This window comes from Epinephelus fuscoguttatus, linkage group LG23 (assembly GCF_011397635.1).
Source record: "Epinephelus fuscoguttatus linkage group LG23, E.fuscoguttatus.final_Chr_v1".
In the NCBI taxonomy this organism is placed as follows: domain Eukaryota; kingdom Metazoa; phylum Chordata; class Actinopteri; order Perciformes; family Serranidae; genus Epinephelus; species Epinephelus fuscoguttatus.
Genome location: NC_064774.1, coordinates 2346144 through 2369639, shown reverse-complemented (window position 1 = coordinate 2369639; position 23496 = coordinate 2346144). Strand labels below are relative to the sequence as shown.

General features: G+C 40.3%; 1 protein-coding gene across 1 annotated transcript in view; it reads left to right on the top strand.

Moving 5' to 3' along the window:
• LOC125883945 (uncharacterized) overlaps positions 1–23496 on the top strand; it is a 38119-nt gene that overhangs the window by 8036 nt on the left and 6587 nt on the right. The window contains exons 6-23 of the mRNA XM_049568609.1: positions 765–868; positions 945–1134; positions 1684–1815; positions 2026–2169; positions 3419–3554; positions 4318–4468; positions 4748–4884; positions 7592–7703; positions 8055–8118; positions 10948–11151; positions 14521–14663; positions 15087–15205; positions 15771–15892; positions 16009–16106; positions 17460–17596; positions 18670–18794; positions 19120–19265; positions 20417–20519. Coding sequence (XP_049424566.1) covers positions 765–868; positions 945–1134; positions 1684–1815; positions 2026–2169; positions 3419–3554; positions 4318–4468; positions 4748–4884; positions 7592–7703; positions 8055–8118; positions 10948–11151; positions 14521–14663; positions 15087–15205; positions 15771–15892; positions 16009–16106; positions 17460–17596; positions 18670–18794; positions 19120–19265; positions 20417–20519 — 2367 coding nt within the window. The remainder of the gene's footprint in view (positions 1–764; positions 869–944; positions 1135–1683; positions 1816–2025; positions 2170–3418; positions 3555–4317; positions 4469–4747; positions 4885–7591; positions 7704–8054; positions 8119–10947; positions 11152–14520; positions 14664–15086; positions 15206–15770; positions 15893–16008; positions 16107–17459; positions 17597–18669; positions 18795–19119; positions 19266–20416; positions 20520–23496) is intronic.

Genomic DNA, 23496 nt, shown 5'->3' with positions numbered 1-23496 from the left:
GTCACTTAAAGTAGCAACTCCACTTCAACATTCGTTCAGACAAACATCTGTGCATCAGTCATTTTGTTTGTTTATACCTCACCGCTCTGTAGAGGGAAGCGTCACATGACCAACCACTGGCCTGGCATGTATACTGTAGCATTTTTTTTTTTTTTTTTTTACATTTTTTTTTCAGATCCATGTGCACAGCAGTTATAATCAAAATGTTGTTTTCTGATAACACAAAGGATAAACGTTTCCTTTTTTGTGGAAACATGGCCTTGTTCAGTTTTCTTTGTCATTGATGATGTTAACATGCACAAATATTGTTTACTTGGCTAATAAAAAATTAATATTCCACTACCCATTTATGTGCAGCCATACATACATAAAATTAAAATGCCCCCTGATGTGTGTCCTATGGCTACACCCTTAAAATAACTTAATTGTAAAAAATTATTTTGAATAATTATTGTAATAATTCAAAATAGGTCTTTTAACCACCTCCTTGAAAAGTTTGGCACTGCAGTATTTGCACATGTCTGAAACCTGCCAATACCCAAGTCTTATTTAATTTTTAAAAGAAGGTGTGTGCAGGGAACTCATGGTGAAAAGTATTAAAATGGCTATCAGAAATGTGGGCTTTTCTTTTGAGCATACCCCAGCCTTGCAAACTGAGTTTGTTTGTGTACAACTTATGAATGATTATGCACAGAGCTGACCATAAACTGACAAGAGGCTATTTGTCAACATTTTTTCTGTCATTTTTAAAATATTTGATACAGGGAGACTTTGAGGTGACCGTGGACTTGGCAAGTGACACAATAGCCAATTTGAAGAACAAGCTTGCCAGTGAAAGTGGAATCCCAGGACATGTTCTTCATTGCAAGTAAGTCAGAACTATTGCAATGCATGAAGAGTATTGCTTTAATTGTTGATACTGATTGTGATGTGCTTATTCTCAGAGGTGAACATGGCAGTGGCGATACATTGGAAAGTTATGGAATCTCAGAAGGGTCAACAGTGTACTTCACACTGTCCTCATTTCCTGAGGAGATTAGAGATCACCAACAATTCTTCATCGATGATGTTGTGCCCTCAGTGCAACAGTCAACCAAAGGAATCAGTGTCTTCTTGTCATCACTGTATATGCTTGTAAGCAAGGTTTCATCTATCATCTATCATACGTGCCATGTCTGTGTTTTCTTTTACCATAATTATTGAGCTCCCAACATACTGTATTTATTTACTTTGCAGTGTCCAATTGATTCTAACCTGTTAGCAGAGTCTCACTCTCTCCTTTCTTAAAGTAAAGTAAAGAAAAGAAAAAGACAACAGAGAATGAGAACAAAGTGTTTAGATATACAGGACTGGATGAACTAACCATGAAGGCTTTTTCAAGTTAATTTAAATGTCTCAAAAGAATTTTTTAAAAAGACATAAAGACGACTTTATGCAAAAACATTTTTTCCAAGTTTCCAATACAAAAAAGGTCAGAAAAAAAACATAATGGGAATAAGGGTTATATAACAGCAGATGAGTGTGCTGAAAATGCTTTTGTGCTTTTTTTTTTTAGCATCATAATAAAGGAACTACAAACAGTCTATATTATTTAACTGTTTGACATGTCCTGTCACTTTTGCCCAAATTGTCCTGGCCTGGCAGGAAAATGACATTGGTTTAATCCAGTATTTTCTATTCTAGAAAAACAAGGCTCCGGGAGTTCCATACAAGAATTTGTTTGGATACATAAGAAAACTGACTGGATGTAGCCCACTGGTCCAAAGTTTGTACCAGCTTCTCTGGAAGAATGAGATCATATCCAGGAATCAGAAGGTAAACTACACAATATAGTGTAACAGCACTTTTATTTCACTTTGCATTGTCCTTTTGGAAGTGTTTTGAGGTAATATGCAATGAATGAAGTCACATTTTACACTGCATTGTTTTTTATTAAAGCATCATTTGTTCTGTTTTACAATTTGCTTTGAAAAAAAAGTTATTTTTCTCTTCAGGTAACAATGTTTTTTTTTTCTTCTCCTGTAGATTGCATTGGTTGAAGGCTTGTACATGCTCTTTAGAGAGCTTTTACCACAGCTTGGAACAAACCTTGGAGAAAGGATCATTGAGGACCTTGATGTCTTTGAGTACTCAACATACTGCTGGGCACATATCCTTTCAGAAGCAAAGGTATTTCCACCTTATGTTGGAGGCACAGTGTATATTCACAGAGGTGATGAGATATCCAAGTTGTATATTTACCTTAACACAGGACGTAGCCTGTCTGGCTGGGGGGTGCAGTAAAAATTGCCAGGGGCATTTTGTTGCAGTCAACAAAGGGTGTCTTTGATAAACATTTTAACAAGCTGAAAGATAAACAGTCACCGTTGCTGAGATCTTGCTCTGATCATTCGCTATCAGGGACAGGGACCTGTTTTGTTACATTGCCTTTAAAGTGCATCAATTAGGAGTTAGTTGTCATTAAGTATAAATTGTATGCTGGAAGTGGTTTTCATTACCTACGTCTTTCAGTGCTTTTTGCTCCTTTTTTGGAATTACACTGGTCACAGTTACAATTAAATGAGAGCTCTCAGTGCATGGTTACATGAAACATATAATGAAGTACCTAGGGATTAAAACAAAGAATAATCTTTTGACCTAAATGTTTTTCACACTGCAGCCAAGTCATATATCACCTCTGCAGTTTGTAAAACATACACCTCATGCCTGCTACTGGAAACAAACCTAACATGTCACTAAAATAAATATTACTCCTGACATCACAACACTGAGTTACGTTATATAAGCATGAAGAACAGACATCAGTATCAGTCATTCATCCTGCTCTCTGTCCCACCTCTACTGAGGACACTCACTGTCCACAGGTAGGCTGTCTCAGGTACATTTTAAGAGAAGTGACAAACTAAGTTAAACAGACTACATACACACAGCTTTCATTTTAGTTTGCTTTAACTATTTGCTATTGGTCCCACTAGTGTGATGTGCTTGTGTAAAATGTGAGTGTAAACCATAACGGCGGTGAATGAGGGACAGAGCAGATTGAAATATGTCTTTCTACATGCTGAACATGTGTATTGATAAAGCACTGGCTTTTTACTGCTCAAGGTTTTATTGCACTTACTTATAGTAACAAGCGTACTTGTTGTCAACTAGAGGAATCGTGAAGTTATACTCCCTTCATCTGCACCGCGGCCTCTCTGCTGTTGGCTGACTTCACTCTCAACCCTCAAGCACCCCCATCTTATTACACAATTTCCTTGTTGCATTTTTCTGTCCTCTGTGTTTCATCCAAATATTTGTGCTTGTTCATGCAAATGTGATGACCTTTTGCTGCATATATAGCTATTACAGTGGAGTGATAGACTTGAGTGTTACTGCCTAATGCCCCTTGTATCAGCACCTTGTATTATTTTCACAGAAAGGGACATCAGATCATGAGAACTATGCACCATTTTCTCTGACGTCTGAAGATGGCAGCCGTTTCTGTGATCCAGTGACTGTACCTGGAATACCAGGTGTCCTTGAAAGAGCAGTTGTACTTCAGAAAATTAAAGGTAAAATTAAAATGTCTTTCAGTCAAAATTACATGAGCAAATCTTCCAACATGTACACATTTTTATTTTTCCATTGAAGTATTTTGTGTGGTTTTGTTGATCTGTGGGTGCAGTGTCCCTGCTAGCTCCCATTGTCACTTAAAGTACACAGTTCCCATCTAATTACAGCTCTTACTGTTGTCGCTGGTAAAATTGTAAATATATTGTTGTCTCCAAACATGCTGCAAACATGTTTCCAAGGGAATGGTAATTTCTGGTTTCTAGACAACCATAGCCGCATTGGCTCCCAGACAAGGGGAAACACCATACTGAGAAACTGATATTTTGAGGGTTATTGCATGCATTATTTTACGTTTTGGGTTGCGTTTTGTAGTTTTTTGTTTTTTGTTTTTTTTTTAAAAAAAAACGTTTGAGAAAATGTTTGGCAAGTTAGGAACAATTGCTCAATTTGGGCACAAACAGTAAATTACCAGTAAGTTACTTACACCAAGGTGGTGTTCAAAGTAGTGGTGATGGCTTTAAAAGGGAAGGCTGTCAACAAACTGTTCCAGATGTATATACCATGCCATACATGTTTTGTCAAATGGTGTATTAGGGAGTTGTGTCATTGCTGAGTGTAAATGTTTTTGGATGAGATTTGATCTGATTGTCACATCTCACTCTAAATTGGAATATTTTTTCTTCTGGCCTATGTTAATGGTCAGAGGGTGATAATGTATAATTATGGGCATTATATTTTGACTTTCTTTTTTCATTTGTTCAGATGGCGAGAAGATTCCAAACTGCCCCGATGAGGATCTGAGAGAAACATCACTGAAAAGAGCCACTGACATTGAGAAGATTTTGCTCAGCGTTCATCCGTCAGTCAGAACATATGACCTCTGGATTTCTCACGACAGTGTGACTGGTCAGAAGTATGTATTATAAATGTCACGCTCATGAACTGTAATACAGTTCACAACAAGACACACATTTGTCTACAAATATAGCTGCTTAGATCCAATAATATATTAAATATTATGATAACTTTCTAGTTAGTTGCCCAAAGTGATCACTTTTTGTCAAGTCCTTTACAAGTCCAAAGAAGATATTTCTTACAAATGTAGCTACTAAAATGTTTTCCACCTCACTTTGTGTGTTGATATACTATATTCACAGTAACCCAAATAGTAACCTATATAATGCAATTACAGCTTTCACATAGATATTGAGAAGACACTGGGAGACATGGCAGACGAACTGAAAGCTTTCCCTCAGTTCAGTGTGTCTCCACCACTGCTTCTGAAGGCTCTCGGTCTTGATGATGCACGCCTTGTTTACCTGAGTGAAGGTAATGCACAAATCTGAACACCTAATTTTATAATCTGACAATAATTTTACATGTTAATGTCACAAAGACAGTACACTTGTACACTCATTACAGGAGAATGTTGTGGTACATAAGGTGCAGTATAGGCTGATTTAAAAAATCAGTGTCCAGAGGCTGTTAGAGGCAGCAGCACCATAGCTGCCTCCATGTAGCTGAGCCAGAGAAAGACACAGAGATTACTAAAATGGCCACTAAGACAACAACAGTTCCAGTAGCTTGGTGAATTAGTAAAATGTAGACAGCCAGTGATTAAATTTAGCCAGAACGGTAAAGAAATATCTGCTCTGATCCACTGTGGCAGTGAAAACAAATGATGTAGAGGCACCAAAGATGGTCACTATCCTTTGTTGCTGGTTGAAGGTGCCATGTAGGCATACTGAGATGGCATATTGGCACAGTCCTCTCCCCAGCCACTTTCGTCAGCTCTTCCGCGGGAACCCCGAGGCGTTCCCAGGCCAGCCGGGCGATGTAATCCCTCCAGCGTGTCCTGGGGCGGCCCCGAGGTCTCCTCCCGGTTGGACATGCCAGAAACACCTCCCAAGGGAGGCATCCGGGAGGCGTCCTTACCAGATGCCCGAACCACCTCAACTGGCTCCTCTCGATGTGGAGGAGCAGCGGCTCTACTCCGAGTCCCTCCCAAATGTCCGAGCTCCTCACCCTATCTCTAAGGCTGAGCCCAGCCATCCTGCGGAGGAAACTCATTTCGGCCACTTGTACTCGCGATTTCGTTCTTTCGGTCACTACCAAGAGCTCGTGACCATAGGTGAGGGTTGGAATGTAGATCGACCGGTAAATCGAGAGCTTCGCTTTCTGGCTAAGCTCCCTCTTCACCACAACGGACCGGTTAAGCACCTGCATCACTGCTGACACTGCCCCAATCTGCCTGTCAATCTCCCGCTCCATCCTACCCTCACTCGTGAACAGGATCCCGAGATACTTTAACTCCTCCACCTGAGGAAGGACCTCCCCCCCGACCTGGAGTGGGCAATCCACCCTTTTCCGGCTGAGGACCATGGCCTCAGACTTGGAGGTGCTGATTCTCATCCCAGCCGCTTCACACTCGGCTGCGAACCGTCCCAGCAAGAGCTGATGGTCGCTGTTCAATGGAGCTAGGAGGACCACGTCATCCGCAAAAAGCGGGGACGAGATCCTCCCGTCACCGAACCTGACACCCTCCACCACTCGGCTGTGCCTAGAAATTCTGTCCATAAAAGTTATGAACAGAACCGGTGACAAAGGGCAGCCCTGGCGTCTTTACCTGCAAAATTGTTCAAGACCAGCCACCCAGATAGTTGATAGAATAATTGGTTTGCACAAGCAAATAATTCCTGCACAAACAGCCAGAAATTGTCTCAGGGAATTTGAGAGAAACATATCTATTGAGTGTATAAATAAGTCTTTAACTTAAACTTGTGAAAAGCATGAGCAAAAACAAAAGTGTTGCATTGAAATTGGCTCCTCATAGCAATGTGCATGGCACCTCTATGAGACACACAGCTGAAACACATTGTAACATGTGGTTAATGTTGTGAAACGGTGGGGATTAGGTTTAGGCAACAAACTACTTGGTTAGGTTAAGAAAAGATATTATGTTTGTGTGTTAAAATAATGTGACGTGATGTCAGTGCGTGACAACCATACATAAGTTATGTAACATTACATCGTCAGTGTTGTATCGTAGGCAACTGGACTTGCTTGCATTTCATGAAGACGTTTCACCTCTCATCAAAGAAGCTTCTTCAGTTCTCAATGACTGGTGCAAAGTTGCAGGCTTTAAACCCTGTGTGGGTGGGAACCCTTGCAGAGTCGCAGGGGGTCATGTGAGCTCTTAGCTTCAGAGTCGTTAAGGTCAAAATGTGAGTCGCTGACCCACCTGGCCACCATGTGTGTCGTTAGGGTCAGGTGGGACCAGGTGTGAATAGGTGTGAAGTAATCTGGGGAGGGATCCCAAGACTGCATTGTAGGTGGGTGATAAGTGGTGTCGTAAGCCACCTCCTCTGTTTAACGATGGTCGTTCCAGTTTAACGTAGATGGCTTCTTTTACTCCTCTTTCAAACCATCTTTCCTCCCTGGCCAAGATGTGCACATTGCTGTCTTCAAAGGAGTGTCCCTTCTCCTGCAGGTGGAAGTGGACAGCTGAGTCTTGACCCGAGGAGCTGGCTCTTCTGTGCTGTGCTGTGCTGTGCTGTGTTGTGCCATGCACTTGTGGAGCGGTTGTTTTGTCTCTCCAGTGTATAAATCTGTGCATTCCTGGCTGCACTGAACGGCATAAACAACCAACACAGCATCAACAAGTAACACATAATTGATATGTTATTTTTGGCCTGATTTTTATACATGTAATATTCGTACTGGTTCAAATAAACAATTTGAGCAACACTTGTGTGAAAGGAATTAAAGTCCCATCCCATATAGACGCCTGTCCCAAGTATAAGTCTACTGAGTTCAGTTAATTTAAGAAAATAATAGCCTGGGCTACTGATTGAAGTTTTATGGTAACCTCTCTCCCCACCCTTTCTGAAAAAATTGAACTGTTTTGGTTACTACTACTGAATTATTGATATTTGTTCAGCATGTTTCAGATATAAAATTGTTCATGTATCCCATTTTTATGTTTCTTTTGTGCTACTTCTTGCTTTTCTCTAACAAATACTATTGTTTTTGGCAGACAACCTTGGTGTCTATATAAATAAAAATAAGTTACAACCTGCAATGATCGAAGTGTATGATTGCCTGGCTGGCAAAATCAAAACTATGGATTTGAACATATTGGCAGCTAAGTAAGTACTTCCATTTTTTGTTCTCTAAATCCCATTATAAATCAAACCCAAATATATATTTTTTAAAGTCAATCCTGGTACTCTTATGATATTGTGGCTTTGTGGCTGTGTGTGTTCATTTAAACTGGCTGCATCTCTGTTTCTTTCTGTTTTTCAAATGCACAACAAAGTTAAGCAAAGCAAACATTTCAATTAGTCATAACAGTCTGATAATGTACCGTGCAGTATGGATCATTTATTAAGCTTAACATAGTCAGTGGAATGCACAGATTAATGTTAGCTAGGCTTTTACATAGTTGTCTTAAAATATTCAGTACACATTTTTTGATGAAATTCTCACTTTTTATGCAGAACTGGTGACCACCGGGATGACTATTCATTCGTCACAACCAGGACTCCAAAAGAGGCTATACTGGTAATGATGGTCCCCTGCTACTTCTTTTAATGAGTACAAAATATGGCTCAGTGTGCCACCCAGAGGGCTGAATGTAAAAAGCAGGAGTTATATCTGAGATGAGCAGGAGATCTTTGACTTTGTCTGCATGCGTCAAGCATCAACAGTCGGGACCATTTATTGTGCTGACACCAGTACTATGCGTCACACAGCAGCACCATTTGTAAGAAATGCCTAAATAGGCGCCTGACCTCGTAACAGATCTCCAATTAAAGAATAAAAATGGCTATCGGAAATAATTAATTATACTATATTACTACTACTATATTACTACTATATTTATGCTTTCATCACTTTACCTTGATGTCAGACATTGAGAAAAACCGTGATTTGACATTGCCAAACACAGGAGCTGCTGTTCTACCGCTGCCTCAAATGGTTATTACCTCCGCCAAGGACGTTATGTTTTCACCGGCATTTGTCTGTTTGTTTGTCTGCAAAATAACTCAGTTCTGAAGAGATTTTGATAAAATTTTCAGGAAGGGTTGATAATGGCACAAGGAACAGATGATAAAATTTTGGTGGTGATCAGTTGAAGCGAAGTGGATAAAATAATAAAATGGTGGGAAATCCGAGCTGCTTGGCAGAGGTCTGCGCTCTTCGAGTGCTCTAGTTTTATTTGTTTTGTTGTCTGACTTTGGCATTTTTAAGGGTTAGTTTGGATTCACCAAAGTCACACTATAACACTAACTAACTGACTGAAGCAGCAGTAGATCAACAGCTTTTTGTCAATGGACTCTGGTGGTTTTGACGAGAGCATAGATTAGGAAATTAAGTTGTTAACACCTTCCCCATCAGAACAGGTTTACAACAGAAAGGTGAAGTGGTGAACATGTGCTCAATATAATGTTGTTTTTTTGCTTTGTTTTGTTTTTTGTTTTTTAGGATTAGTTGTTTTAAGTGGTTAAAATGGGTTTTGTTGCTGACACTGTCCACAGTAGTACATTAGCTCACCTTCCATGTCAGACTCCAGCCTGCTTCTCCAAACTGGGAGCTTGTCAACTGACATCCACTGTATGTAATATACTTACTATAAATAAGTATCCTATACAAACCTACTAAAAAAAAGCAAACTATTGCTTTAACGTAACAGTCACTGGCAGTGAGACACTGTCAGGCATGTATAACAGATTAATTTCTAATCTGTGGCAGTGGACAGAGATTGTTTTTAATTACTGAGGAACAGCGGCTATGTTTACATGCTCAAAATGTTCTGTTTTTGCCCTTATTCTAGAAAATTCTATCACCATACTAATGAAAATGAATATTCCACAAATATACCTGTTAATGGGCGGCACGGTGGTGTGGTGGTTAGCACTCTCAGCAAGAGGGTTGCCGGTTTGATCCCGGGCGTGGGAGCCCTTCTGTACGGAGTTTGCATGTTCTCCCCGTGTCAGCGTGGGTTCTCTCCGGGCACTCTGGCTTCCTCCCACAGTCCAAAGACATGCAGGTTAATTGATGACTCTAAATTGTCCATAGGTGTGAATGTGAGTGTGAATGGTTGTCTGTCTCTATGTGTCAGCCCTGCGATAGTCTGGCGACCTGTCCAGGGTGAACCCTGCCTCTCGCCCAGTGTCAGCTGGGATAGGCTCCAGCCCCCCCGCGGATTTTTTCAGTTTCCTGCCAGTGGCAGACTTGTTGGACTGTGCAAACAGCTCTGTCATTCATTCCTTCAACCATCTTTTTAAAAAAGGTTGGCATTGTGATATATGTACTGTACATATCCAAACACCTCTTGATATCAAAGTCATTCATAATATTTAAAAGTAGTAATGTTTCTTCCAACCCAGTCTCAATCCAAAGTCGTTGCAATCTAGCACTTGGGCAGTGACTTGCAGTGTCAGAAACCAATGAAAAATGGCATCCTTTAACGTTCGCATGATACACAGCTGATACAGCGCCTGGTGGCGTCAGGGAGAAATGTAGCAGGACAAGCGCGAAAGTTAAGGCGGTGAAAGTCCAAGTGAGGCAGGCAGAAGGGGTGGTGGATGGGCCCAACAACCAGGGACCTTCATCCTAGAGAGCAGTGTTCGTGTCCCGTAAGATTCTAAAGCCGAACCCTGTGTTTTTGTTGCAGAAACCCAACCACGTGTTTTTGTTGAAGAAAAAAAAAAACATCAATTTGTGGTGTTGTACTGACTTAGTGCGTGATCAAAAATCAGTATGTCGTAGTGAGAATGCGTTGGCTTCTGCTTCTCCTTCTCCTTTTCTTGCCCCCCTCCTCCACCCCCCTGAATAATACTGGCATATCTCACATGTCTTAAATGGAAGTGTTAAATTCAGGAAAAGGCCTAATTCTGAATATCCAAATGGAATATGCTGTTTAGATGTGCCATATTAAATTCTGAATGTTGTTGAATTTGGAAATATACTTGAATATTACTGTGTCTGGAAATGTAGTCACTGAACATATTGCTACAAGGAAACTTTCATGTAGAGAAAGGCAGTAGTAATAGCATTTAGGTTTAAAATCAGTATATTCAGATACTGCCAAAGTCAAGCTGATGAACAACCTTTTTTATGTAAACAACTGAGCATGAGCAGTGTCAAGGAACTATGATACTATGGCCAACCCCTCAATCAAGCATAAGCCCAGTATCTAAACTATTCATGGCTATTTAAGGACATTGCTTCCCTCTTATGTGCTTCTGCCTGTGTTGGTGTATTATGTGTTGTAGCAAATTACAAAACATGCTCCTTCAAGATCCTATCCCTTCTGCGAAGCTTTCTTTTTGGATGCAAAAGTAAATTGAATAAATAACAATCATTTTCTGACTTCAACTTCATCAGGTGCTGATCGATACAAGCTCATCCATGGCAGAGAATTGCTACGGAAGTGTGGAAATACAGAAAATCCATGCTGTTAAACAGCTTTTCGACAACTTTGCAACACGGACCATGGCTTATGATTTTTATCATGTCATTGGCCTTGTGAAGTTTGACTCTACAGTGAAAACTCTCCACACATTTACGGAAACACTCGAAAAGTTCAAGGTAAGTAAGTAAGTACACCTTTATTTATATAGCACCTTTTTTAACGCAGGTTACAAAGTGCTTTACATTGACATTGGGACACAAAGAAAAGAGGACACAAAAACTGGAAAAGACACATTCAAGAATACAAGCTTAGTAGCTCGGAAATATAGGCAGCAGCTAAACCATGTAAGGCCTTACACGTGATTAAAAGAATCTTGAAATCAATCCTGAGCTTCACTGGCAGCCAATGCAGTGAGGCTAAAACAGGAATGACAAAGGATCTACAGCCAGTCCCAGTTAATAGCCTAGCTGCTGCATTTTGTACAAGCTGAAGATGTGACAGCTTGGCTAAGGCAAGTGAAAAGTGATAAGTTGATCTTGCATCCTTGATTTTTTGATTGAGTAAAGTTAAAAGTTCTTTCATGTGTTGAAAGTGAACATTGAGTTTTGTCTTTTTCAATCTGCGTTCAGCCCTCCTGCATTCCTGCTTACAGCTACGGATAGCATCATTTATCCATGGTGATGATTTGGTAGCTGCTACTGACCTGGTTGTAAAAGGTGCGATGGCATCCAGTGCAAAGGAACACAGATTATTGAAATTATTAACCAAATTATTAATGTTAGAGGGTTGAATATGGCCATTATATAAATCAGAAAAAATAGATGAGAAATTTGAAGCAGACTGGTTATTAAAAATGCGGGAACATACTGTTCACTTCTGACTTGGAGCAGTTGCCTGAGTGCAGGAGTCAAATAGAATACATTTATGATCAGAGACTAGATCAATCACTGAGAGGGGGTTAATAGTCAGGCCAAGAGTAAAAACGAGGTAGGGTGTGGCCTTGGTTATGTGTTGGACCAGAAACATGCTGCACCAGATTGAATGAATCAGTAATGTTTAGGGATTCAGTAGCAAAATGGTTGGATGTATCATCAAAATGGGCGATGATGATGATGATAGAAATTCAGAGAACTCTGCCAAAAAGCAGAGTTTGGTTTGGGGGGACGGTAGATTGAGATACAGCAGATAGGGTTTTGACAGTTGATTTTGAACATGAGCATCTCGAAACTCTGAAAATTATCAACAGTGATATGTTTACAATTAAAAAGGTTGCTGTAGGCAACTGCAAGGCCACCACCATGGCCAATGGACCTCGGGGAGTTAAAGTTCGGGAGGGCAGAGTTCGATTAAATGGCAGCAGTCCCCAGTCTTTAGCCATGTTTCTGTCAGAATCAGAAAATCCAAATTATGCGATGTGATCAAATCATTCAGGATAAAGGTTTTGTTTGACAGAGATCTAGCATTGAAGAGAGCAAACTTAGGAGTGATGGATTGCACAGACTGTTTGTGATTGTAGGTAATATGGATCAAGTTAATACTGTTAGCTCTAGTTGTGTGAGCAGGGAGGCATTTCTTGGGCCTAAAGTTTGCGATGACGGGAATCAGTGAGACCGGGTCAAAAGATGGGCTACTGTCAGGTGTTCGAACCGCAGGCAAGCATTTAACATTCCTGTTCAGAATACCTTCAGGATTTACACAGTATGTGGCATTTACAGTCACAGGAGTATCACACTTAAGAGCACAGTTATTAATATAATGGAACGGACCAACCCCATGTCAGTTGCACAAGGATTTGCATGATTTCAGGGTCAGTGCCTTGTTGGTAGCTAGCAGACAAGAGCCAGACCAGTTGAGGTAAAGACCACCATACCTGAAAAGCGTGGGTCTGTCCAGGTAGATGTCCAGATCCCTATTCAGTTCAGTACTGTAAATGTGAGTCCTAAGGTCGAAACAGACAACTTTTTTTGCTTTACCTTATGATTTGTAGTAAAGGTTGATTATACAATGTAATGGCAGTAGAATATTGACACCGTCTGTGTGCATCAACTATCACACAGCCAAAACAGGAAGAGGGTAGCCCTTCTGTTTTCCCCGGTAGCTATCCAGTAGAGAATGTTAAGGTATGTTACGCCATGTTGGACATGTTGGATACAATACGCACTCTGTTATTTCTATTACCAAATTGTATGCGCTCAGTTCAAAAGCCAGATATTTTACATTGTCTGGGTTTTTGAGTGGAGGGAGTGCATCAGTGTTTGTAATCCAGCCTTGGGCTTTCAAGTCATATGGATTTATGTTGTGTATCCTGATTACTTTGTCCAATTAACCATTGCTTGATCATTGTAGTGGGCACAGGTTACACAGTAAGATCCTCACAAGATGGTACCCTAACCAAAACATTTAACACAGTGCGACATTAACTTCACAACCTCTATAAAGAGTTTGCCACCTTGGTTCAGACTACGGAGCATCTTTGCTATTAATTAACTACCTTCATAAGTACAGGCTCATAACCGTATCAAGGAAGGTCTGTTTCCACTTAAAACTATTTTACTGTCAGAAATATAATGCTGAAAGTTAAGATGTGTTCTTTAGTGATTGCCATTGAAGCACATTAAACATCTGGTTTCACTCCCAATTTGTAAAATACCAACATTTGGTTGGTGGCCCTCTGCATCAGACACTGACGCACTGTTGCACCCATTGACGGTGGTATGAGGCAGTATTTTATGACGTTCTGGGGAACTACTGCAGTATAAAGAGTGAGAAAGTCTGCATAGGCTAGACAGGAGTGGTGGTAGATGGGTCAAACAAATACAAGACTTTCACCCGAGAGACTGTTGTTTGTGTTTCATACAAAACAAAAAAATTTAATTGAGATATTTTCGTAACAATGTAGTGTGAGTATGTGTAGCATACTGTCAGTGATTGATGTCACATGACGTTATATTGCATTGCAAGCGTATTTATTTTAAGTCAAACCATAATGATGTTGTTTTGTTTTTTTTGTTGTTGTTTTTTTAAACCTAGCCATGTGTTTAGCCTAAGCCTGGTGGAAGTAAACCTGAAAACTAGGTATTTTACTTACATTCTAAGTTTTTTTTTTTTTTTTTTTTTTTTTAAAGAGACTGTGTGCATTGAATAAGCACAAAGCAATGCATGTAACAAGTATAACTTGACATGCTGCCTCTGAGTGTCCAAAACTGATACTAGAGGTTCACCTAGCCCATCATATTATGATGTGTAGGGCCACATACCGATTGTCGATATGAGATGAGTGGGAGTGAGAATGTGTTGTCATGAACCCTTTTCTTTATTTTCTGATCCCACTAGATGGCGCTTTTGGTTTAAAAAATTTCGACACTTTGTGGATCATAGAGAGCCGTCTAGTGGCCTCAGAAATTAAAATGGCTTATGAAACTTCATTAGGCAATTAGTTTTCTGCCTGTATGTCATATAGCATCAGCCCCTGAGCCGCCATGAAACACAAGGTTAATAAACATAAATAGACAGAGTTGTTATGTTTTATTTTTTTACCTTTTTAGGAACATGTGCACACCCTTACGGCAGCAGGACGCACTCTGCTGTATGATGCCCTGCAGCATGGACTACTTGAGTTAGAAAAAGTCAAGAAGTTTCCAGACTGTAAACTTCGCATTCTTTGTCTCACTGATGGACATGATGTCGGGTAATATTACTCTCATTGCTACTTTCCTATTTCATCACTGCTAATATGATGTAGTTAGGTGACTATAATGTATTAGTCAGTCTAAATATTCTGTTCCCAATCAGCCATCCTGCAGGTCCAAACTAATTTAAAGGACTCTTCTTCAAGAGCACCTGTGTTTTTTTCTTGAGTATCACATGATTAAGACGGTCCTCGAGCACACTACTATCTTGTTCGTCAAAGTGTAATTTAAAGGACTATTTGATAGTTAAAACTTTTTGTTAAGGTTAAGCGGAGAATTAGCCTCAGGTGTAGCTTGGGTTGGATTTAAGCATTAAGGAAGAAGGTGTATTCATTTAATTAGTTGTCAGTTGTCATCAGTGTCCCCAAGAAATATGAAAAACTGCAAAATATGTCTCTTGAAAATGTATTCTTTGTGCATAGATCCTCAAACCAGCCAGATGTTGTTACTGCCAACCTGATAAAGTCCAACATCATTGTGGATTCAATTCTTCTTGGGAAAGTGGAGAACGATATTCTGCGTGGAATCAGTAATGCAACAGGTACAGTATGAAAATCTCAATAGACTAGTAGAAGTAACTTTTTTAGTATCTTGACTTGGGTCATTTGAGTTTTCCATTCGAACCAGGTTCAAAAATCCTAAAACACCATGTAACCATGCTAAAGCATGCCTATACAGAGGGTTCAAAATGTTTCCTTATATTATCATAAGCCAATGGGTGACGTCAAAGACACTCTATAACAAGACGTCACATTACAAACTATGCCAGTGGTATGAAGTAGTACAGTATACACTTCTGGTCTCCTAAACAGGTGTGGACATCTCTCCCCCACATACCCCCACCTTGTTTTAAAGTGTGGTGAATGTTGCGATGGATGAAAGCAGATTTAGAACACTACAACACTATACACAGTACAAAGTTAATGTTTGTTCCTTATTTTGCTGCTCGTTTTTGTCTGATATCAGTCCAGTACAAGATCACATCAGTTGTTGCCAGATCTGCTGCTGATCTCCTAAGGTCATAGGCTGACTAAACATTTGCCTTTTCAAGTTACTGAGAGCAAAAAGGTTAAAATACTTTTCTTCAATAATCTGCATTGCTTCAGGGGGTTGCTGTTTCAAACCAGAGACAAGCAAGGATGGTCTGAAGCTTTTTGAGATCGAGACTGTTCTCTCTTTGGAGATGAGGAAGCCTAAGAAAAAAGCGGACCCATCTTCCATCACTAAAGTTAGTGTCTACAGTTCAGTTTGAAGTGTTCTGAGTAGACACTATCAGAGTTTAAATCAGGCATCAACTCCACATTGTAATGACATGCTTGTTCAATTCTACTTCATATTTTTCAGAGTTCTTTGATAGCAACCTCTGCTGCTCATGGGTATGATACATTCCCTGAGGCTATCTTACCAACCCAGATGAAAAGTAAAGTGACAGTGACAGAGAGGTAAGCAACTGAATTCCTTGTATACATTTTCTTGCTTAGAATTTCAGATCACATGATTTTTATTCAGCATTGTCAAACACTTTTAAGTGAATTTACTGAAAAAGTCCCAGCAAGATTTGGCTGTGATTCAGCACAAGAATTGGCTGAGACATTAGTTTTTGGTGGTGACTGGGTAGCTCCAGCATGATGCAATTTCTGCTTTATATTGTGCATTAATGTGTTATTTTTGTGAGAAACTCATTTCTGACATTTTCGTCTTTTCGGCAACCTCTGAAACAGCATTTACACTTTTATCACCTTAAAATATATTACCATGTTTTTAGGAAAATAAAACTATGACTGTTTATTTAAAATGTAACTTAATGTTTTGAATTTAACACCAGTAAGCAATAATGTAATATTTTGACATTGCTTTCATGCCCAGTTTTAAAATGTAACTTCAGTTATTGCACTTGCAAAGTTTATTGCATGTTTTATAGACTGTGGATCTATTTTTGAAGAGCCTTGATCGTTGAAGGTGGAAACACTCAAAGTATGTATTCAGTCCAATCTTATGGTCGTCAAATACCGCCCCTTGGCATGTGATAGCAATGCCAAAGGCACCCTCGGCCGTCTTTATGAAATGCACCAGGCTTTCAGTTAACTCCAATGTAAACCCATCCACAGACATACTTGATACTGAGAGCACCTGACATTGTAGAAAGAGCGGGAAGGTCTGTACAGGGCAGGAGGTAAGGGAGATGGATGTGTCAAACCAAAAGACTTTCACCGAGGAGACCATAGTTCGTGTCCTGTGTGAAACCAAAAGTTAGCGTTGTTTTAATGTAACATTACGTAACTTATAGCCTACTTACCCACGTTTTGTGTAGAACCAAAAGTCAACATTGTTTTAATGTAACATTAAGTAATTCACTTAGGCCTGTCACACACTCACCTGATGTATTCACGTCACATTACATTACAAAACAGATACTTATCTTAACCCAAACCATGATATTTTTCCTAAACCTAACCACCTAGTTTTGTTACAGAAACCTAAATTTAACTGTTTCTCAACATTAACCACGTGTTACATAATGTTTCATCTGTGTGTCACATAGAGAAGCGAAACCATACCCTGTGCCTCGCTATAAGATGCCAAGGGGTGCGACCCTTAGTATGGTAGCAAGATTCATTTATAAAGAATAAAAACAAGTCTTCTCAATTACACAATACCAAATGAATATGATATAAAGTAATTATTTCCTAATGATATTTAGAATAATCTCTGGGTAACAATAGCGTAGTACAAAGCCAGAAACCTAGGTTATTTAGGAATACAAATCTTATTGAGACAATAATCTTTCACACTAGCACTCTGAAAAAGAAGATCAGAGATGCCAAAGTTGGTCAACTGATGGAAAAGGACAAACGTATCCTGGAGGAGCTGAGGAGCCTGCATTGTGACCCACATCCCTACTTCAGTATCTTCCCATCAGAGTCGGACTTCAGTAAGTTGAATGGATTTAAATCTAAACAGCTTAACCTTTAACAAACATTCAAGTCGTGCATGCAAAACGTGATGTGTTGTCATGATGGGTAATTTTTTATTTTATTTTATTTAACCTTTATTTAACCACGAAGTCCCATTGAGATTAAAAGGCCGAGGTAGCAGCCAATCAAAACACATTTAAAATGCAACAAATACAACATATAATACAAAAATCCACAATAAAACAACAGCTATTCAAACATAGAGGCCTCTCAAGAAAAACAAGCACATGACTCTATCACCGCATTTTTCATCTTTATGATGCCTTTAAATTCATTGATGGATATAAGTGATTCCTTCTTCCAACATCCATGTATTCAGCAGTTTCTTTGTTTTTGTTTTTGTTTTTTGTTTTTGGCCTTTTGCCTTTATTTGACAGGACACACTTGAATGCGAGAGGGGGGGAGAGAGAGGGGATGACATGCAGTGAAGGGCCACAGGCTGGAATGGAACCCAAGGCCACTGTGACACTGCCCTAACCACTGAGCTACTGGGCACCCCGTATTCAGCAGTTTAAAAAAAAAAACATCCATCTGTAGAGCAAGTGGCTGGTTGGTTCTAGTCTTGGGACCCTTGCAGCATGGTATACCACTCTCTCCTTCTCTCCCTATGTTTCCAGCCTATTATGTCAACTGTCTAATAATGGCGAAAAACACCCCAAAAGAAAACCATTCAGCTAAAGGTTCATCCGCACCTATTTTACATAGAGGCCCAGTGCGTAAACTGTAATGTGCCCACGAGTAAGCCCAATGATTCTATATAAAGATGGACGACATGTCTCCACATCCTCCCACTGTGCACAAATAAAGCCAAAATATCCAGGTTATGGCTGCTGCCATCTTGTGCTAATGACATCACTTGGAGCAAGAGTCCCCAACATAATGCATTAGAAATACGTCAATACACTTTTGTTAGGGCTCAAGCTATTTTGTACAAGCTCTGTTATATGTCAACAGTCAGTTCATTTAAAGCAACACTGGATAAAGGGCAAACCTGGTGTCAACTTTTCAGTCTTTTTTCTAAATGTTTCAGCATTCTGGAAGATTCTCATGGAAGGACCCCCTGACACACCTTATGAGAAAGGAACCTTTGAGTTGTTCTGCCAGTTTGGTGCTGACTACCCAGTGAAGCCTCCACTTGTTCGCTTTGTCACACCTGTATCCTGCCAAATAAATACACAGCTTCAAGCATTTGGCTGCACTGTAACACTGCCAGATGGAGTACATCAGTAATGGCATCAAAATCAAACTGTGCATGTTTAGAAAATTAGACGTACAGTTTTCTTAGTCTTCTCATTTATTTGCCATGAGCAAATTTAAGATATCGTAACAATGACACATCTGTAACTGAGGGGCATGGAGTGATTCTTTGATCGTGTTTCCAAATTATTGCTTTCAAGAAATATAAAAGTGCCCAAATTTAAATAATTGTAAATATTATATGCACTTTAATTGCAGTGTCACTTTCTTAACATGAACAAAGGTGTACCACTGTAATATCAACAATGTGGGACGCATCTGCCACAACATATTTGACCGGAACTACAATGCCCAAATCACCATGAGAGATATCCTCAATGCTGTATATGGACTGCTCATCATCCCTGAGCCTGAGGATCCACTGGACAGGTTAGATTTAACCCCCAGCACACTCACAACACACCCATACTGTACACACACCTATGTTTTTAACTAAAGGCCTTATCATAGGACAGAGTGGACATTCACTGTCCATGTTTGTTTATTCAACAAGTGTAAGGGGTTGCTGATTCAAACTGTCAACCCCCATCTCACATTGTCACATTGGATGTGTTTTTTGTTTGTTTGCTTGCTAAAAAAATTAATACACAAATAAGCAAATGCTTCACATTAATGTAATTTCGGTAAAGACTGTAATCAATAATTCACAAAATACATGAAGAAAAGCAAGCAAGACAACCACAGGTGGGGGTGAAGGGCTTCATCAGGTATCTCTGTAACACTCTTGCCGCTTGTAGTTTGTGATCTTCACAGCCTAATTAGACAAAATGTGTTGTTTAATAACTTGTGCGTGTAATACGAAGAGAGATACAGGGCTTTACATTCAGGGTGGTTGACTTACATGAAAGGTTTGTAATGAAAAGCATTTTAATTAGGTGATACATGCAAAATCAACAGCCAATCACCAAAACTGATCTTGAAATGTTGCTACAACACTTCTTGACACTTAGCAGTAGTTTGGATTGGTCTGACATCTTCAGAGAGGGTGTGGTCTGTCTTTACAGTAAGTCTGCAGGAACTGTACATTACCTGTGAAAACAAGTGAATTTTGAAAAGACACAATGCATGTAACAGATGGAAATTGACACAGTGTCCCAGAACATCAACAATAGGTGCACCCAGGATACCAACTAGTCATATGTAGATGTAGAAGTTCACTGACTAAGCAGCGATATGGGATGAGTGGGGGTGAGATTTTGTTTTCACCCGACTGAGTCGCTGACACTCATTAGGACACATTGTTGATGAAATTTTAGTAGGTAACAGTCTGTACTACTGGATAATAAGGAAGTGGTTAGTACACAATGTGCCAACCAGCCACCCATCCCCATCCCAACCCACCCCCACTTCAGATCATTATATGTTATAGACACTGGGGCCCACAGACTAAAAACTTTTAGTGCCTTGGTACAGCAGAGTGGGGCAAAATAAAAGTAATGTCTTTTTTACAGCTGAGTTGCATGTAGTTTCATTTGGTAAATGAAGCATTTGAGTTAAAAGTGTGTCTTTTTCTGTGAAAGCATTCTGGCTGAGGAGTTCTTGAGCAACCGACAGACGTATGAACAGGAGGCCAAAAAACATACAGAGGAAACTGCTGCGCAATCACGGGATGACATGGAGAAGGTAAATGAATGATGTTGTTTTGAAAAGTTCCACAGGTAAAGAAACACTTGACAGTATAAAGCCATTCAGTGCATGATCCCTGCAATAATCTAAAAAGTAAATTACATGTCAGTATAAGGCAATGCATTACTACCTTTGTGTACTATATACTACCTTTGTGAAGCATACAGATTTTTTTTGGGTTCAGACTGTGTCAGACAGGAGTTGATTCTGTGGTGATTTTGAGGCTGTAGTTTATAATGTTGTGATATAGTTGTATTAGCTTTAATATACAGAAGGTGCTTTCTCATAACAGAATCAGTCTAAGCATGTGCACAGTCTGTTGTAGAGACTTTTTTGTTATTAAAAGACTGCCAAAAAGGCAATGGAGGATCATAGTGGTCAAATCAAATCAAAGAATGATTATCAGGTTTTAACAAGGAAGGAGATGGTTTGCGAATCACTGGCAATGCACAGTCAAAGCTCTGCACTGGTTTTGTTTCTAGACAGATAATTGACAGCCTTAGGAGAAGTTGTTATAAGCCATATTAAATGGCTCCAACTATAGTATGTTTTTGCATTTACTATGGCAGTGGAAGTAATCATCAGAGCTTCTAAGTGGGTGGTAGGTGGGGAGAGACGGCAGAATGGGTTGCATCTTCCACCAGTTAGGGCTTACATGGATGACATGACACTGGTGACCACAACAGTGCCATGTACAAAGAGGCTACTAGAGAAGGTAAATAAGAACCTCAAGTGGGCCAGCATGAAGATCAAGCCTAGTAAATCTAGAAGCATCTCGATACGTAGAGGGAAGTTAAGTGATAGGAAGTTTGTCATAGATGATGAGGAAATCCCAACAATTAGGGAAAAGTCAGTAAAGAGCTTAGGTAGGTGGTACAATGTAGAGTTGAATGATAAGGAACAGGTGGTGACATTGAGGAAAGATGTGGCAGAAGGATTGGATAGAATAGATAAATCAGAACTTCCAGGAAAGTTGAAGTTGTGGTGTTTGCGATTTGGGCTATATCCTAGGTTAATGTGGCCATTGTCAGTTTATGAAACTCCAATATCCGTAGTGGAGAGAATTTAAAGGTCGGTTAGCTCCTATATTAGGAAGTGGTTGGGCGCTCCTAGGTGCCTAAGTAGTGTTGCACTGTATGGAAAAGGGATACTTCAGCTGCCAGTATCTAGTTTAACAGAGGAATTTAAATGTACCAAAGTCAGGACAGAGCTGTTGTTATCTGGGAGTAAGGACGTGGTAGTTAGGAGGTTCCAAATCCAACCAAGGGGAGGAAGTGGAACCCAAGATCGGCAGTTCAGGAGGCAGAGGCAGCTCTTAGACATGCAGAGATTGTAGGTAATGTTCAGTTTGGCCGGGGAGGCCTGGGGCTTGGCTCAGGCAAACCGGTATGGAATAAAGCAGGTCTCAAAGATAAAAGAAAGCTGGTTGTAGAACAGATACGTAGACAGGAAGAGATAGTAAGGGGTGCAAAGATAGTGACCCAGGATAAACAGGGACAGTGGTTGAATTGGGAAAGTGTAGAGAAGAGGAAGCTTAGTTGGAGGGACCTGTGGAGTATGGAGGAGAATCGTATTAGATTCCTGATAGGGGCTACATACGATGTGTTACCAACCCCCCAGAACCTAAAACTGTGGGTAAATGAGGACCCATCATGCCCATTGTGTTCACGTACCGCAACCTTAAAGCATATTTTGTCAGGCTGTAAAGTTAGCTTGTCACAAGGCCGATATACATGGCGACATAATCAGGTGTTGAAATGTTTAGCTGCAGGCATCGAAGGGAAACGAAGACAGGTGAATTCAGAAGGTGTTAAGGATAGGAGTTTAGTAATTCAGTTTGTCCGTGAGGGAGAGGAATACAGAAGGGATAAGTTAGTGAGGAGGCAAGGGTGTGGCCGCCTAGAAGGTGCTTGTGATTGGGAAATGCAAGTAGATTTAGGGGGAAAGCTTGTTGTTCCCCAGGAAATAGTTTGTACCAGGCAGAGGCCTGACTTAGTGTTGTGGTCAGTGAGTCAACGGATAGTTTATTTCATTGAGCTGACAGTTCCTTGGGAAGACTCAGTGGAAGAAGCCTATGAAAGAAAAAAGCTTAGATATGCAGACTTAGGAGCAGAAGCTGAGCAGCGAGGGTGGAAGACTAGGATTTGTCCAGTGGAAGTGGGGTGTAGGGGATTCATAGCAAGATCAGCTGTCTCACTCCTGGGGGAACTTGGAGTGCGGGGACAGAGTTTGAGGAAGACAGTGAGGGAAATATCAGATGAAGCAATTAAATGCAGCCAGTTTATCTGTTACAGAAGAAATAATGTCAGCTGGGGGCCAGCAGGGGGAACTACTAAGCAGGGCACATAACTCCTTGAGATCAGGTGGAGAGATCCACTTCCTGTCAGGAGAAATCCAGGAAGAGGAAGTATTTAAGTGTGGGAGTGGCCTATTGGAATCCATTTTGTTTGAGGCCATGCGGCAAGGTGAGTGTGCTTGCTGATCCTGTAAGTCCAGTTAGCTCCTTTAACTTTAGCTTATATTGTAGTTATGCTATGTAGTGTGTGAAATAGAGTATGGTGAATGTGACAGGAAAGCTAGTATCAGCATTGCTTCTGCCTGGAGCTCGCATGTATGGAGCCTGGGTTTGGTTGAAGATGGCAGTGCTGTTTGGGCTGAGAAAGCCATGTGTAAGTAAGGAGGAAATCCAGGAAGAGGAAGGTTATTTAAGTGTGGGAGTGGCCTATCTGAATCCATTTTGTTTGAGACCATGCTGCAAATTGAGTGTGTTTGCTGATCCTGTGAGTTCATCTATCTCCTCTAACTTTAGCTTACATTGTAGTTATGCTACGTAGCGTGTGAAATAGAGTATGGTGAATGTGCTAGGAAAGGTAGTATCAGCATTGCTTCTGCCTGGAGCTCGCATAAACGGAGCCTGGGTTTGGTTGAAGGTGGCAGTGCTGTTTGGGCTGAGATCACTGTCTAGCCTCCTGGA